The following is a 16,878-nucleotide window of genomic DNA, read 5'->3' as shown; positions in this document are numbered from 1 at the left end:
CATCATGAGCTCAACTCAATTAGCCCGCTGTCTCCTTATTGGTTTGTATTTTCTGAAAGCCAACTTATTTATGGGTATCTTGCGCCACTTACGTTGCCGGGGCACCGACAATAGCCGACGCCACATTCTACCATCCAAAGTGTGGCGCGCCTACGCATCATAGCAATCATGGCGAGTCAAGGTCCAGCAGAACACAGCTGTGGGACCCAATACTGATCACACCTTCAAAACCATGGTGAGTGATCATCGTGTAGCACTCGCACATTAAATTCCATTTGTTGCTAACATACCGCGCGTACAGGCACCAAAACGCAGACAGCGCGCCAGTGATCGCTCTACAGACACGACCGCAACCACCACAGCCTCGCCCGCGGTCGCGTCAGCCCGCGATACACGACGAACAAGCCGTAACCGCCCATCACAGGCAATACTAGAGCCGGACTCTCCAGTACAAGAAGGCCAACATTTGGCGAAACCGCGCAGTAAACCGCGGAAACAGATTGCGCCCGATCAGATAGCGACCGCGTCTTCGTCGCGCGCGGGGCCGAGACCAAGTAGACTGCGGAGGTCACACCAACCCGGTCATGCCGAAGATGGTAGTACTGAATCTGCTGTGGACGAAGGCGCAGTACGCGAAGCACTCGACGATGAAGTAAACGACCCCGAGTTTACAGAACCTGCCCTGCCCAAATCAAAGCGCGGGCGCATGGCTAACTCATACGACACGTCGCAGATCTCCACAGCCCCAGTCTCAAAACGCCCACGGCTTTCCCAGACACAGCCCCGCGATGCGAGCGAGCGCCAGTCTGCTTCAATCTTGAACCCGGGCACCCAGGCGCACATCGACCCAGTGGCGCGCAAATACCTACACCTTGCGCCACGCGTGCGCCAGATCCCGCGTTCCGTAATCGAGGAAAAATGGTCACCGCTTGAACCGTCGTCGCAGGCGGCTGTCAAGGCCCTGCTCCACCTCGCTGCGCAGCCCGCACTAAGCCGCACTGGCACAAATCCAGCACGCCACAAGGCTGGGTTGGCAGTGGTGCAGGCCGTCAGCAAGCGTATACAGAGTAAATTAGGTCGCGGGCTCCCGTTTCCGCCAGCCTCGGCCAACGGCGTGCCGGTTCGAGGAGGCCCATCTGTGCCGCGCCGTCGAAAAGATGGAGATGCAGGGCGTACCGACGAGTTAGACTTTGAAAAAATCTTAGCCGGCGTTGGTGTATTAGAGGACAGCTTGGATACGCTCATGCACTCGGTTGCTCTTTTGGAAAAGGAACGGGACCGACTAGTCCAAGACATTGAGAGAGAACATGTGCAAGCTGTCAAGCTTGAGGGCGACGTGAAGAAAGAGGCAACAATGTGGAGAGAAAGTCTGCGCAAAGCCCATGTTCTTGTGCCAGGCGCACGTCGCCCGGAGCAGCTTTCATCTTCCATCGGTGATAGGCGAACAGGGTGTCTCTTTACCGTACACGACGCCAAGGACCTGCCTGGCGAGGCCTTTCGAGGCCTAGATGCTGCCGAAGGCGAGACGGCTGATGAAGTACACAATCTGGCACGTCAGGTGGCAAGCCACATGGAAAGCATTCGTGGCAATATGGCACAGATTGACGGCGTAGTACCGCAAATTGGACGGACACGCGCGGCATTGCAGTCAGTGCTCGCAAAGAACTTGGACCCAAAACTGATGCAGACAGTCATTCTGGGGTAGAGTTAAGAGTGCAGATATGGATTTATATCAATGGCGTCTTGGGATCGGGTACAATGGGTTGGGTTATGACGTTGTTAGTAGGCGTTGGGTACATCTGGGGCTACAGCACGTATTTACGAATCAATCAGCGTCTTTTTATGTCATGCACCATGTTTTACATTCAATCTTCGTACAAGTTGGTTTGATGCGTTCTTCGAAATGGGCTTTATTCACTGTATTTTCAAGATACCATAGGCCTTGTCCAGAAAGAAAAGAAATGAAAAAAAAAGAAAAAGGGTTGGGTCATTGTCATAGTCGATACAACTGTAACTCTATGTAAGGTGAGATTGAGACTCGAAAAGAAGCAACGGGAAATCGGGGTGAAGAAGAAGAGAAAAGTAGAGTCAGGATATGCTCAGAGACACATTCTTCACCTGCGTCTCATTGCGATATTTTTCCTTTGGGATAATGTACATTTATCATAACCATGTGCTAGATCGCCGCGTCGACTAGTGGTACAAAGCGTTGGTGCCGTTAACCACAGGGTAAGGGGCGCCGGTTCCAGTGGCATAGGGAATGCCTCCGGTGCCAGTGCCAGTACCAGTACCAGGAAGACCAGTGCGGCTAACGTGGACGGTCTTGGTAGCAGTGACGACCTCATCGGCAGGGCAGTCCTCGGGGTCGGAGTCGCTTCCCGAGGGGCCAGTGGGGACAGCAGCAAAGTCAGACGTGACAGAGCCCTTAGGGTCAGAGTCACCGCCTGAACCAGAGCCGGAACCAGAACCAGAGCCAGAGCCAGAGCCACTGTCGGAACCAGAGCCGTAGGTACCATCAGAGCCAGTGGCGGTGGGAGCCACAGTCACGTACACGGTCTGAGGAGGGGATGTGACTGTTACAGTCACAGGGGAGTCAGAACCAGGAGGGCAAGTGCAGGAGTCAGAGTCAGAGTCAGAGTCAGAACCAGATCCAGAGCCAGAACCAGAGCCAGAGCCACTGCCGGAACCAGAACCAGAGCCAGAACCAGAGCCAGAGCCACTGCCAGAGCCAGAACCAGAGCCAGTTTTGGTGTCTGAAACAGATCCAGAGCTACCGCTAGAACCAGGCTTGGTGGTCGAGCCAGGAGTCTTGTTTGACTCGGAGCCAGGAACATCAGTGTCAGAAACGGATCCAGGGGCCTCAGTGGGGCCAGCGGGAGAGCTATTCTCAACATTGCTAGGCACAGTCAGAATCTGAGTGGCAGTGCGAGTGCCTCTAATGATAGTAGTCTCATCGGGAGTTAATTCAGTGTCAGAGTCAGGGTTGGAGCCGTACTCAGAGTCGGAGCCATAGCCGGAACCAGAGCCAGAGCCGGAACCAGAGCCACTGCCGGAGCCAGAACCAGAACCAGAGCCACTGCCGGAGCCAGAGCCGGAACCGGAGCCGGAACCGGAGCCAGTTCCTCCAACAGGAGACGAGGACGATACAGGAAGTTCAGGCCCCGGAGTAGCCAGACCCTTGCCTTCATTGCCCATGACAGACGAAGCAATACTGGGTACGTCAGTGACCGGGCAAATAGTAGTGTAAAGTGGAACGATTTGTGTAACAACCACAATGGCCTGGTCTTCTTCGGGAATATCCTCAGGGCGAGCAGGGCAGTTGGTAACAGTCGGTGCGCATGATGTAACTGTGGTCAGCTTTGTAGTGACAACAGTGAGAGTCGTTTGATGTCTGCCACCAGCAGTGCGGGTGTTAGTGAAGGTGAAGTTGCCGCTTTGGGCGGGGTTGGCACCGTAGCCGGTAGAAGCGGTGTTGAGTGGGGCAGTTCCGGCAGGGGCAGTCACCAGGGGGGCGGTTCCCAAGGGGCCGGGAGTAGATGAAGTAGCAACTGCGGCAACAGAGCTGGTCGAGTTTACGTTGTAAATGGGGATGCCGTGGCTACCAGTTCCGGTAGATCCGGGGGCCGAGGAAGATGAATAACTACCGGTTGCAGCGATTGAACTGGTCGAGTTTACGTTGTAGATAGGGACACCGTAGTCTCCGGTGCCAGTGCCAGTGCTACCTCCAGTGACACCAGGAACAGAGGACGAAGAGGAGGAAGTTCCACCAACAGGCGAAAATTCGCTGGTGACGTCACCGGTAGGAACGACTGAAGCGGGAGTCTGTGTGCCAGGGATAGGTGTAGAGGTAGAAGTGAAGATGGTCGCATTGCCCTTAGGAGTGGGCACTCCATAAGCAGGAACTCCATAAGCAGGTTCTTCAGAACTTCCAGGGGTAGAGGAGTAGGCGGAGGAAACGGCAGAAGAGGAGGAGTCGGCAGGAGGAGCACCGTAAGAGTCCTGACCAGGCTGGTAGCTGCGGCCCTGGAAACGGGGAGAAGCCGAAGCCACAGCGGCAAAGAGGAGAGTAGCAACGGAGGCTTTCATTTTGTGATAATCGGAGAGGGCGTATATACAATGTCTTAAGGCTCAAAGGGAAGAGAAAGGTGCTTCGTTCGTAAGATAAAACAGGCGGTAAACAAGACAGAAAGAAAGAAAAACAGAAGTCAATTCCACTGAAGATAAGAAGACAGAAGAGCTACACACACAGTATGTCAAGATATGTTCAGCGAAATGGGGGGGAAAAAAGTTCAAGAGAAAACGACAGTCGGTGATCTGGGAATCAGAAGGAAGCTTGAATGGGAGTCAAGAAAGGTTTTGATGGGAAAAGAAAAGAATGTGTGAAAGAAAAGAATGAACGTCAAGCTACCGCTATTCCAGATATTGGTAAAGAAAGACTTGGAAAGAAAAGAAGTGAAAAGAAAGACGACAAAGAACGGCCTTGTTGGACAAAGGGTGAAGGAGAAAAAGAAGAAAAAAAGCATATCAAGAGCTGTGTGGGAGAGGGCATCTGGGCGGCCTTATACTACAACGCACTCGATGCCAGAGGGAAGACAGGCTGCACCAAGTCTCCATAAAAAGCAGCAGTTGTGTTTCGCTGTGTGCAGCATTGTCTTCACTTGAAAGCTTGGCAATTAGACTTGGCTCCTTTAGCCAAACAGCTAGGTATGTCCTGTCATCTCGAGATGGGGTGTCTGTAGCTTCAGGGTCTGTTCCTAGCCGATGTGTGCGTGCCCATCAGCTGCAACTCTTCCTGGAACTGGGCATGCCTTTTGCTCTTACAAGCACTATGTAACTAGCAGTTGTATACAAGTATCAGATGCTGTCTCTAACTACACATCGACTCATCTCAGCATCACTAACTATGCCTTCTTTCAAACCCCTGCATATGCCTGTGATTTCTGTCGGGTCAGCCCTGACTTTTACTTGTACCAGCAGCGTGTTTATTGGCCTCTGGCAACCCCATCCCTTCAGCTGCCCGCCCCTCAGTCTCTTTCCCCGAACAATATCAGAGCGAGACAGTGAAAACACCGCGGAGAAATCCAAAAGGTCAGCCAGTGCACCCACTTGGTACCAACAAAAAGTCTCCGACAAAACGAATATGATGCTTGTTTAGATCTGGAAATCTCAGTCTGCTAACTACATGACTACATATCTATGCAAAAAGACGCAGTGCTTCATGCTTTAATAAGTAGCATGTCTATACAAGTATACACGTGCAGCCTATGTTCCAGACCACAGCCAACCTTAGCCCCCTGTCGCCTTACTGAAGACTGCTTCATCCACCCCAGCTGGAGCACGGCCCGAAGCATGGGGGCCGTCCTTAATTTCAAACGGGGCTGAAACAGCATAGGGTTGCTGGGCATTCCCGTGCAAGTCTATTAGGGTTATATTTCTGCCCCTGCCCATAGCAATACTCATCGGAGCTCGGCTTCCTGTCTTAACGACTATGTGTAGTACAACCTTCCATCCCGCCCTTTCTTTGAAATAGCTGGTAGCTGCAAAATAGCACGCACATTTTAATCTCTCTACAGCAGCTTCTACTGCGTTCGAATGTTCGAAATTCGACGCCTTGAAAGCGCAACTGCACAGCTAGAAATTAGTGATGCAGGAACCCATTCTGAAGGACACCCCGCAAACTTCTAGCTTCACCCCTCCCCTCCCCTCGCCTAAATCCCCTTGTCACACATCAAACAAGTCCTGTGCAGAGGGCGTTTCCTATTCAAGTTAGCCTCAGGGGTAGGGAACCATCATCAAGAGACACAGCCGACAAGCTAACGTTCGACTGGTGGTTCATGCTTAACTTTGTACGGCATTGCGTCCATGATATTTTACCTTCTTACTAAATCTTAGGGTCTAGCCAGTACGCAAGAGGGTTGCAACGTCACACAAACAGCTTCTGTCTGTCTGTCTCTTGTAATTTGCGCACTCTAGGCCCGAAACACATCATTTCCCCACAGTTTTGCGATAATGACAGCCCGGCCTCGAATGAGTCTGAGAAAGCAGACAGGCCAATAGGGATTAGCAGAACCGGGGCTAGCGGCAATAGAAGTCAGCCTCTGGAGTTATTCCCTAATTTCATGCACGTCTTACTGGACCAACTACTTGTCTTTGTAGACGATGGGGATGGGTTGTATTCTGTCGAGCATATGAAGCGGCAATATGCTGGCCCGCCAGGCAGTAAGCTTTCTGGCAGGTTCCAGCGAGCGTATCAGCCTCTATCGGGCTTCTTTTTTGGGAAGAATTTCTCAAGAGCGGCTGTTCTGCGACACTGTCAGTGTTTGACTTGCGAGATCTTCGGCCGGTCTGCTGATGGGCGTCTGGGGTGAAAGGGGAAGGTGGTTGAAAATAGCATCTTGCCGTTTTTAGAAGAGCAGCACACACCCACTTGCCCTTTTCTGTATAACGTGGTTGCTTCAGGCAGTCAGGCAGTTGCCTTCTCCAAAAGCCCATCACCGGCAAGAATGGTTGCATGATTGTATAATTGCATAACTAGACCCACGTAGAAAACGCAGTGTAAACAAACACGCATCAGCATGTCAACAATCCGAATGGGAAGGCACGGAATGGAATGCGAGGGAAGAAAAGGCCGCGTGCATATCTCGCGGGAAATTTGGTGTTTTCTTTTGTTTTGTTCTACTCATTTCCGAAATCATCGCCAAGACGGCAGCAAACCCGAGACAGCAATTCAAGCCTCCCAGTCCCGAATATCTCTGGTTTCACAGTCGCCTTTACAGCCGCATCTGCCAGCCATTGCAGGCCTCTTCGCCGCCCGTTGCTACTCAGCCCACTTCTTAATCCATTCATCATTTGCCATGTGCTTGTCTGTGCTGGCCTGCCGCCGTGGCTGTCTGGCTAGCCAGTTGGTTGCCGCTTCAACTGCTGCCGGTGAATCTTCGGATCATCCGAGTGCTTACAGCATTCGCCATCGCCCCAGTGTCGTACCACCCGAGCCGGAGCGAACCCCCCCGGCTTTACCGGCCCTTGGTTTCCAGAATAGCGGGCCCATTGTCTACCACTGTCGCCAACCTTGTCAAAACGCCATCAAGGACAAAGGCTCCAAGGATTGCAACTTGAATCCCGCCCCTGCTCAGGACCCCAATGATCGCCCAAAGGAAGAGATACTTGCAACATCGTTGGATGGCTTTGATAGACTGCCTCTAGACGTCGATACAGACGCTCCTCCTATCGCTAATGATCAGACCTCGTCGGCTGTCCACCGAGAGATATACTCTCATACGCTTGCTCCGCCTGCGGCTTCAATCACTGGCCAGCCTGTCTTTACATCCTTGACCCATCAACAAGCCCTGCTCGGTCCGGTTCCTTTTTTATGTCAAGACTCGAGCAATGGGCAGATCTCTTCTGCCGATGCGCTTGGTGATCTACCTCATAAACCGTTGTCTCGCAAAGATGACAAGTTTGGGTCGATCACGTCTATTTCCAACAAGACAACATCAGGTTCGACTACATCTGGCTCTACACAAATAATTTCCGGGGCTGAGGCTGTTGTTGTTCACCTATCCCGTGTTCCTTCCCCCGAGGTAAATGCTGTGGTTGTTACATCTACAACTCCAACTGCTAAATCTCACCCCGAGGTAGCCCTTTGGAGAGTCACAGCTAAAAACAACGCCGAGTCCAAGACGCATGTTGACATTGCTGTTCCTGAAGCCAAAGATGAAGGTGATAACGAAGTTCTTGATGTCTAGTTGGCTACTCAAGGAATTAGTCGTGATAACGTTGCCTTGAAATGCATTGCTCACTCAGCGCAAAGCAACGAGCACGAGTCGAGTGGCTTGAATGGAAATATTCCACTGGAACATACCAAGACCTCTACATACAACGGCACTGATGTCAAAGGTAAAGGCAAAGAGATGGTTATGCCCATCACTGCCACAACGAGCAGCTCAGTTGAGCCAGAATGGCTGAAGAATTACCGCCGAGTTGGGCCTACTAACCGCCCTGTTATCATGAGCGTACATGATGCTGATGGCCTGCCTTTGGACTTTGATCCCACCAATTCGGCCCATCAGTCCGAAGCAAGCCTAGGTCTTCATCTCGTAGCCTTGGCTTCTGATAACTTACCCCTTGCACCATTTGATATCTCTGACAAGGGTCCTGACATTGGGAAGCCCCAAGGAGATGGAACCCTAGATTCATACGATGATGGATCTGAAAAAAACAGGGTTAATGATACCAAGCAATCACTACATCGAGTTTCGTCGTGGCCTCATATTTTGACCCGGTTTCTCAAATATTCAAGAAGCGAACCCAAGTCACGTCTAGGCCATCTCTCTTCATCTGCTTCATGTAAGATTTCTTCATCATCTGCGTTTCCATTTTCTGGCTCAAACTCGGCGTCCTCTGAGTCAACTTGCCGGAATATAGCTCCTATGCCAGCAGCTTGCCCAAGAGACTTGGGCCCAACCATTTCTATCAAGGCTTATCGGAATCCATCTCTGGGTATTGTGACCTCTCCTAATACTGCATTGGCTCCAACCATGCTCAGTAATGTTACTGTGGCCGCAGAAATTTCCGCTTCACATCAACGAAGTGACATTTTAGCCGCAAGCATTCTAGGTAGACGCGAAAGGCAAGCCTTGGAGAAGAAGCTGGAAAAGGAATTGATTGGTCTTGATATTAACGAGACTGGGAGAAATATCCACGCCACTTTCCCTGCTCGATTCATAAGAGCCTTTGCCCGAGGCTCGATTGGTAGTCTTATTCCATCCTACAGCAGTTCTGTTGATTATGGTGACAGAAGAAGCAACAGTAACAGCGGTACTAGTAGCCACAATGAAGAACTTGCACGAAAGACAGGCGGTGGTAAGAAGCCCTTTCTCGGCTATAGAAGCTCGGGCACTGGGAATGAGGAGATAGAGTTTGTATACAAAGTCCCAAACTCAACTCCCGAAACTTCGTCGGTTCAGGATCATGGTAGGGCAACTCTAACTGGAGACATGATGAATGCAGGTCATCACATCCGCTTCCATGGATCTGGCGGAGGGGATTAGAGGCTTTAAGTGGCTGTTCTAGTTATTCTTTCTTATGTTTTTATGTGTACATACATGGTCATTGACGGTGGCATCCCTGATACGTAGCTCATCACAAAACTATATTCGTACAGTATAATTGCCATCGTTTGCTATCGCCATATAATTATTCATTATTGCAGTCGTCATTGTCGTTGTCGTCAAAGCCAGGGCAGCCGTACAATGGAACTCCCAAATACCAAGGCAATGCCAGGACAGTAAATACACAGATTTCTCTGTTTTTTTTTTTGGGGGGGGGGGGGAGGTTTCTTTTCCATCTCTAAAGATCTATTTCTCTAGATTAATACTTTTGCCGAAACGAGCATATAACTGAACCTTCAGCTCAGTCATCTCCTCACGAAGGGTGAAAAGCTTGTCTTCAAGCTCTGAAGTATCATCATCAAGACGGGTGGCAGACTGGGCTAGAAGCTCCTGGGCTTGCTCAAGAGGGAGATGAAAAAAGGCGTCGCCGATTTTGTAAGGAACTTTAGAGTCTTCGTCGGCGAGTTCAAGCTCGGTTGAGAGGTCGTCGAGGTCTTCTTTTTCTTTCTGTAGCCAAGAGAGCGATTGTGTGTTTAGTGTCAGTATAAGGGACTAAAGACAAGGTATGAAGGGGACTTGTAGGGAAAATGGCGCACATTCTTGGTCTTGAGTGCCTCTTCAAGAAGCGACTCGCGCTGGTTAAGGCGACTGAAGCGATTGATCTTGTCCTGGTCCTCGCGGCGCACCTGGACTTCGTCGCCCATTGCGGCTTCGTCTTCCTTGGAGAGCTAGGTCGGCGGGGCGAGGGAAGGGAGGTGTTAATTTTAAACCAGTTTAAAAGAGTGTGTAGAGCATGGATTAGGTGTTACCATTCGTCTTTGCATCATTGTCGTGGTCAAGTTGGTGTCTTAGTCCTTATGAAGTCCCAAGAGGGTAAATGGAAGTCGTCGTGATGATGAGATAAAGTAACACAGTGTGTCAACTAGGGTTAATATAGGTAGGTTATGGTGGGTATAGGGTTAGATAAGACTAGCTAGTTGGTAGCCTTGTAGGATTGATTGTAAGAAAGGACCAAAACAATACGGACGGGTTGTGCAACACGGACAGCCTTGTTGACATTCCAAGTGCAAGTTCCTAAATACAATACATACGGAACAAAGACGAGATATTTTGCGCGACAAAGTAGCACATCGATCAAGAAAGAAGAAATGGCAGCCGGACAGAAATTGTACCCTCGCGGAACGGTCAAGAAGATTGTGAAAGCGCATTCAAATTGCAATCTGACCAAGAATGCTGATGTGCTGGTGAGTGTAATATTTGATAGATTGAGTCTTGATTTCGAGTAGTTATGGCTAATAAAACTCCTAGATTTTTCTGGATTACATGATGTTCATGGAGAAGTGTGCTTTTTCCCCCCGAGTTTTCAGACACATAGGAATCCAGATGAGCGAGATACTAATGCGCGGCGCGAACTCTAGGTTGATCAAAGAAGCAGCTATTGAGACGCGGAAGAAAGGAGAACGCAATCTGACGCCGGCGAGTGTGAATAAAGTGGTGGCAGTAAGTGCAATTTGTGCTGGTGAGAAGAGGGGAAGCGCAAGGTTGATAGCAAGGGCTAACTGGAACCACAGGACTCACTACTCAAGTTCAAGGGCTGATTTGGATTTGAGATGTCGATATGGGTTCTACGGTGGTGGGAGCATCCACTAGGAGCAAGACTAAACGGCAGAGGGATTGAACAGCACTCTGGGCTGTTTAGCAGTGACGGTGATATTGCAAGTGTTTGGGAATTGGCTTCAGACAGACGTGAGGCTAACCTGTCGCGCGAGGGGCTGTGGATGGGGGCATAGAATTACACAGGCACAGGGGTCAGCTTCGAAAGTGCCCAAGCTTGAGACGAAGGCGAGGAGGAAGAACGAAATTGGAGCGAGCAAGAAGGTTAGAGACTGAGTGTCAGAGAGCCCGAAGCGAGGATAGGCTAAGAGCAGGACAGGCAGAGAGAGTGTGTGTAGGGATGTGAAAGGGTTGATGAGAAGAGGATGACGTTGGCTAGACGGGGTCAGATCTGAGAACGGAAGAGCGGCGATTGGGATAAATAGTGAGTTAGTTATGTGTAGTTAGTTCTACAAGTCACGATAGTTGGATGAATGTAGAATGTAGTACAGTAACTAATTGGTTAGTTAGTTACATAAGAACATATCCATGTATTATGTAATGTGCATGTGGCAACTTACACAAAATAAAAGCCACCGAGTTTCTTAGACATCGTGCAGGACTCAAACAGATTCTAGAAGATGCTGCGACAAATGAATGGGGCTAATGGCTCTTTTGCTGTTTTGAGGAGGAGAATATGTAGCTTTGGGCTTCGGGGAGCTGCCTTGGGGAAGGGAGCCGTGGAGCTATGCCCTATACCCGGGGAGCTGTTTACTTCTGACCCCTGAGAAACAGGGCGGCAGCGCCTGTAAGCAGGGTCTTGCGTGTGCTGTAAACAAGTCTTTGTTTGTTGTACAGCAGGGCTTGTGTGCCTGTAAGCTGGCCTTTGTCCACTGTAAACGGCATACCCCCTGCACTATCTTAGCCCCTCCTCCTTCCCAACGTGGCAAAAGTGAAGCTGGCTTCTTTTCTCCCCAAGGCTGCGACGACGTCTTTTTGTATTCTCACATCTCCGTCTTTCTGTCTTTGCATTCTTGCATCATCTTCTCCTCTCCTGCGTTCTGTTTCTATCTTCCCTTCCCACCACATCACAAACCTCCTAATTCAGTTCCTCCGTGTCCTTTGCTGTCTCTTGTTCCTGCTTCTCGGGCCTGACCACTGCCTTTAAATCCCCACCGTCCTCAATTCCAACCATCGCTCATCACCACTAGCAACCGAGCCTCGCTCTCCCTCAACACACCCACCCGCCTTTGGAGCTCTTCTGCGTCTTGCAACTGGAAAGTCCGGGCCTCTTTTCTCTGCTTACTCCGGATCATCCAACCACTTCGCATATTTCCGCTCCAATCCTAAAACAGTATACAATGGCGTCTGCTGCTACTGCTCAGCCCAAGGGTCCCAAGAATGTGGCCCAGGCCATCATCCGCACCGACTCTCCTGCTCCGTCTTCTGTAGTCACCCAAGATAATGGAAGCACTGACAGCTCCGAACACCCCATGCTCAAGGATCTCCAGAAGTGAGTTGTCTAGAATCCCGTGCCATAGAACACTTGACTCCAGGGGCAGGTCAGATGGACTTGTCAAGCTAACACCTAGCTTTGCTCTTCAGGAACATCCGAAACATCAGCAAGAAGATTGTGAGTCCAATATCCCTTGTACCCACACCTTGTTGGCAGACACTAATACTTACGCTCTACTCAGACCAACTCACAAAAGGCCGAAACAATCGTTGCCCAAAACCCGGGCAAGTCTCTCGACGAACTTGTCGCCGCCCGCATTATCAACAAGGACCAGAAGGAACAGGTCTTGAAAAAGCCCGTCCAAGTTGCTCAGCGCACCCAGTGGGAGGAGCAGCTGGCCCAGCTTGTTAAACTCACTTCTGAGCTGCGCCAGGAAGCATTGGCCGACAAGACTAAGCTGCAGGAGGAGCTGCTACAGGCCTCCTACAAGCAAAGAGAGGAGGCTGTTCATGAAGCCGTGATCAAGGCTGGCGACGAGAAGCGTGTAGCTGTCCATGATACTCTCTTGGCTGTTGCCCAGTTTCTGCGCCTCGCTGCTGCTCGCCGTGCTGAAGAGGCCGATCAGAACCTAGACGAGAACCGTGCTCTCGAAGGCGTTCTGCTGCAGGTATACAGTGGCGATGAGGCTGCTGTTGCGACGATGCTCAAGTTGGTGGATGGTTCTGAGGAGACTACTGTTAGCACACAGGGAGAACCCCTCCAAACTACCTGTACGTTTGGCGCCGTTGAGCCTTTTGGTTGGATCATATTTGCTAACTATATACTGATAGATGCCGAGGTCAAGGCCGCTGCCCAGGCCTACCGCTCTCCTTATGATGCTGCCGAGGAGGAGGCTGAGGCTGAACCTGACTCCGAATCCACTACTGCCCCTGTTGCGACTGAGTCTGTGTCTATTGAGGGTGCCACTGAGGCTGAGGCTACTGCTCCTTCCGCAAGCACCGAAACTGTAGCTGAAGAGGCTCAAGAGATTGAAGCCGAGGGTGCCCCCGTTGCTGACCCCGAACAGGCCCCTGCTAGCCCTGAGCAGACTATTGCTTCGCAAGACTGGGTCAAAGTGAAGCATGAAGATGCTGAAGTTACTCCTGCCACCGAACAGGCTGAGCCTGTGGCCGAGCCCTCTAACAAGGCCTGGTCGAAGGGTGGCCCCAAGAACCAGACCCAGACTCCTAAGCCTAGATCGTCACCCAAGCCGTCTGGTGCTGCTTATCAAAAGAAGGCATGGGCCGATGATGTTGTAAGTTGAAACGCCTGCTTATTTTTACAGCTATGAACATAAACTAACTCGTTGTTCTCATGGCACAGCCTGTGACTGCTGAATCCGCTGATGGCTTCCACCAAGTGCAGCGCAAGAGCAGTGGCGCCCATCAGCGCAACGACTCCTACCGTGGTCGTGGCCGCGGCGAATGGCGCGGGGGCCGTGGATCCTTCCGTGGCGGTAGTGGTGGAGGCCGCGGAGGCCGTGGCGGTCGCGGTGGTGCGGCCCACCATTATCAGCAGCAGGGCCAGCGCCAGGTTGCGGCCCGGGAAGAGTAAGAGGTCATGAATGGGTCTACAGCAGGGGTAAGCAGGCCGGGTCAGCCACATGTCAGTGTCAGTCACATTGTGTTTAAGCGCTGACTGGCGTGTGTGTACCAGCCACTCACCTTATTCTGTTTTTCATTTTCTTTTCGGGTTCTAGGTGTTATCATGGGCGTGTTTCATCTTTCTTGGTGGCATTGGCGTGGTCGGGCTCAGCGGTTTTTTTTTCTTCCGGAACGGATGCGGCCGTTTTGCATCTTTGAAGCCCGTGATGATGGTAAAGGGGCTTTTTTTTTTCCAATTTTTTTATCCCTCCATAGATGCAACTTGCTCAGCTGAGATGGTTGAATATTACAGTCTCGAGATGAGATGCTGTGTCTAGAACCTTGTCGGCGCATGTAAGCGCAAACCCCACTTTTCATGTGATGATGCAAACCAACCAACAAACAAACAAAACAAAGAACACAAGTACAAAGTACCTGCATGCCTTGGCTTGCGTGTTGGCCCGGGCCTCAAGTTGGGAGGCAGGCGTTTCTGGCTGCGGGGTATCTCACGTCGCGTCTTTTTCTGGCTCTCTCGTATCCTCTCTCAATGCTTGCTTAAGCTCATCGGCATAGGTCAACAAAAGCATCCCATTCACCATGTTATCCCTAATTATTTACGCACTGGTAAGTCGAGTCAGTTGGTGCTGTTACTTTTTGTTACCACGTCATAACGCGCCCGGTGCGTCAGCCCGAGCCCGAGCCTGAGCCCGAGCCCGAGCTTCTAGCTTCTCGCTAACGCCTTTTCACTCCCCCGGTAGCTATCGCTACTTCTGGTGCTGTTCGCTGTGTGAGTTCTCTGTGCCGCATCCTTTTCATGAGCCTCTTCTGTATCGTGAGTCCCCAACCGACTTTGCCGAAACCGCAACTGACCTCAATTGAATAGCACCTCGCTGGTTTCGGTGCACCACCTGTCACTGCCCCAGGAAACAATCACCAAGTTGGCAATTGCATTGCCCATCACGGCCTTCGCGCTGAATCTCGGATATCCTTTTTTGCGCCGTGCTTTTCCGCCTTCGCCTTCGCCAAAGCTCTTGCCTGCCCATCTGGTCCCATTTGCAGCTCAGCTCTCCCAGGCTCTTTTAAGCACAATTCTGGCCTCACTTTTGTTCGCTGTCGCGGCCTCGCCAGAGATTGTTGACTGTTCGCTCAACACACAATGGCAGCATCTCTTCTCCAACCATGATGCCACGGCCGTCAAGGCTATTCAGGAATCTCTGCAGTGCTGCGGCTTCAAGACACCCAGGGACCGTGCCTGGCCATGGGATAATAATGGCGGTGGTAGCTGTGCCGACGTGCTTGGATATACGGCCGCCTGTGGACCCAAGTGGATAGCCATGAGCAGAGCTGAGGCTGCCAAGACTGGTAGTGTGGTGGTGGTGGCTATGTTGCTACAGGCCCTGGTGCTGCTAGTGGCCCGTTGGAGGGCGGAACGAGGTCGGGACTCGTGGAGTGGCTTGAACGAACGTGGCTTGGGATGGAGACAGGATAACGAAGAAGCCGCGTTCAGACCACTACTGGAGGATGTCGAGGAAGAGAGAGCTGAACGGCCTGGTACGGAGGCGCGGGAAGAACATGCCCGTGGAGAGACCGGTCACCTGGGAAGAGGAACAGGTCTGATTCTCCCGAGACAGGTAGACGGGGCCGTATGGACGGGCGGAGACACTGGCGAAGAGACAGGAGAGCAAGAGCGAAATGCCAATGATGAGAGAACAAGAGATAGGAACAGTGAAGGATGGTGAGCAGGAAATTGACAGAGCGGAGTGAGTTGAGAACTCACGGGTGTAAGGTCTATTCACCCAAGAGTCAAAGTTGCCTTCTGGTATGACTACCAAATAGATTCAGTTGGTTTTAGATAGCCAGGCTAAGTTCAAGATACTTTCAAACGGAACTTTTTATCTTCACATTATACACTTGGTATAGTTCTGGGGGGTTCTTTTCCTTGCTGTTATGTTTTTAAAACAGGATGGTTTACATGCCCTATTCCACTCTCAACCACATTTCATCACGAGTATTGGCGCTACTAATCATGGCATTAACCGCCAAGTTTCACCTTTTGCTGCTCCTTCATCTCTATGTTGCTGCGTTTGCTAATCTTACTGAGCCTCCTCAGTCAGTTTGTACGAGTCAGAGGAAGGACGGCAGGTTTCCCCGGTTAGCTTCTACACTGACATGTTGTCGAGATTGTAAAAAGTCATGCAAGAACGCAGCATTATTGAATCTCCACATCCCTTTCTCAGCTGCTCATATAATGCTTCTTTTTCTATCGACTTCGTTTCGTTCACAAGATAAGATGGACAGGATATTGAAGCGGGAACTTGCTTTCGATGATACTCGTATTGTAGATGAGACTTTACTCTCAAGATGAAACCAAGTCGGGATGAACGTAGCCGCATCGTTTTACTGTGTAAACATAACCCGAACCCAACACTTCTATGAAGAGGCTTCAACATGTCCCACAGACGGACCCATGCTTGAAACATCCATAAAGAAGATGATACTTAGCTGTTATATTGAATTTTACGATGATTGGTAGCTCATAAAAAGGTGAAGAGTGAGAAGACTGCCGGAATAAAGCACATCATGTATTGATACTCATAAGCGAGTGATAAGAATACTCGTGAAAAACAAATAAGAATACCAGAAAAAGAATAAAAGCGACCATCAAACATCGCTGCACAGAACCTTTTTTTCCACGCAAGATCATGCCTACCGAAAAGTGTATTGGGCCGTGCAGTCCCTGAGAATGACGAGCGAGACCATCGGAGCTAGTCTCATGTTGTAGTGTGCATTTGATGCAAAGACGATCGCGAGTCGCTGAATCTTAGTCTTGCTGGCCAGAGATGGTGCCTCAATCAAGTGACTGTTTGAGTAATTCCCCCGAGAATGGAACGACGCACAGTACTGTTACTTGGGGGACATTTAATTCAGTCAACATGCTTCGACTTTTTGCGCTTGGGAAGCTCCGAAGATTGAATGATGGGAGGTTTGATGGCCAAAGCCTCCTTGGTGGGCTTGCGCTTCAATGATATCTTGACTGGGGGGTCGGAAGAGGGAGCTTCTTCGGCCTCAGATTCAGACTCTTCATCACTCGAATCTT

General features: G+C 50.7%; 6 protein-coding genes across 6 annotated transcripts; 4 read left to right on the top strand and 2 right to left on the bottom strand.

Moving 5' to 3' along the window:
- Window positions 1–232: 232 nt before the first annotated feature.
- Window positions 233–1,705, top strand: BROUX77_007335 (uncharacterized protein; the record flags this gene model as incomplete). The annotated part of the gene is made up of 2 exons (XM_073752419.1): window positions 233–235; window positions 302–1,705. 2 exons carry the CDS (start codon window positions 233–235, stop codon window positions 1,703–1,705), a joined length of 1,407 nt encoding a protein of 468 aa, XP_073601628.1.
- A 488-nt stretch (window positions 1,706–2,193) lies between these two features.
- BROUX77_007334 (uncharacterized protein) lies at window positions 2,194–4,086 on the bottom strand (the record flags this gene model as incomplete). Its single annotated transcript, XM_073752418.1, has 1 exon — window positions 2,194–4,086. One exon carries the CDS (start codon window positions 4,084–4,086, stop codon window positions 2,194–2,196), a length of 1,893 nt encoding a protein of 630 aa, XP_073601627.1.
- A 2,768-nt stretch (window positions 4,087–6,854) lies between these two features.
- On the top strand, window positions 6,855–7,745 carry BROUX77_007333 (uncharacterized protein; the record flags this gene model as incomplete). The annotated part of the gene is made up of 1 exon (XM_073752417.1): window positions 6,855–7,745. One exon carries the CDS (start codon window positions 6,855–6,857, stop codon window positions 7,743–7,745), a length of 891 nt encoding a protein of 296 aa, XP_073601626.1.
- Window positions 7,746–9,356: 1,611 nt separating this feature from the next.
- Window positions 9,357–9,937, bottom strand: BROUX77_007332 (uncharacterized protein; the record flags this gene model as incomplete). The annotated part of the gene is made up of 3 exons (XM_073752416.1): window positions 9,357–9,617; window positions 9,707–9,838; window positions 9,920–9,937. The coding sequence occupies 3 exons, from the start codon at window positions 9,935–9,937 to the stop codon at window positions 9,357–9,359; spliced, it is 411 nt and encodes a 136-aa protein (XP_073601625.1).
- Window positions 9,938–12,064: 2,127 nt separating this feature from the next.
- BROUX77_007331 (uncharacterized protein) lies at window positions 12,065–13,752 on the top strand (the record flags this gene model as incomplete). Its single annotated transcript, XM_073752415.1, has 5 exons — window positions 12,065–12,216; window positions 12,309–12,336; window positions 12,401–12,929; window positions 12,990–13,453; window positions 13,522–13,752. 5 exons carry the CDS (start codon window positions 12,065–12,067, stop codon window positions 13,750–13,752), a joined length of 1,404 nt encoding a protein of 467 aa, XP_073601624.1.
- Window positions 13,753–14,378: 626 nt separating this feature from the next.
- BROUX77_007330 (uncharacterized protein) lies at window positions 14,379–15,520 on the top strand (the record flags this gene model as incomplete). The annotated part of the gene is made up of 3 exons (XM_073752414.1): window positions 14,379–14,405; window positions 14,540–14,568; window positions 14,665–15,520. The coding sequence occupies 3 exons, from the start codon at window positions 14,379–14,381 to the stop codon at window positions 15,518–15,520; spliced, it is 912 nt and encodes a 303-aa protein (XP_073601623.1).
- Window positions 15,521–16,878: the final 1,358 nt, after the last annotated feature.

This window comes from Berkeleyomyces rouxiae (assembly GCF_048999995.1).
Source record: "Berkeleyomyces rouxiae strain 22BRR77 chromosome Unknown BrBRR77_ptg000012l, whole genome shotgun sequence".
Taxonomy (NCBI): domain Eukaryota; kingdom Fungi; phylum Ascomycota; class Sordariomycetes; order Microascales; family Ceratocystidaceae; genus Berkeleyomyces; species Berkeleyomyces rouxiae.
The sequence above is the reverse complement of the archived record's forward strand: the minus strand, read 5'-3'. Positions and strand labels throughout refer to the sequence as shown.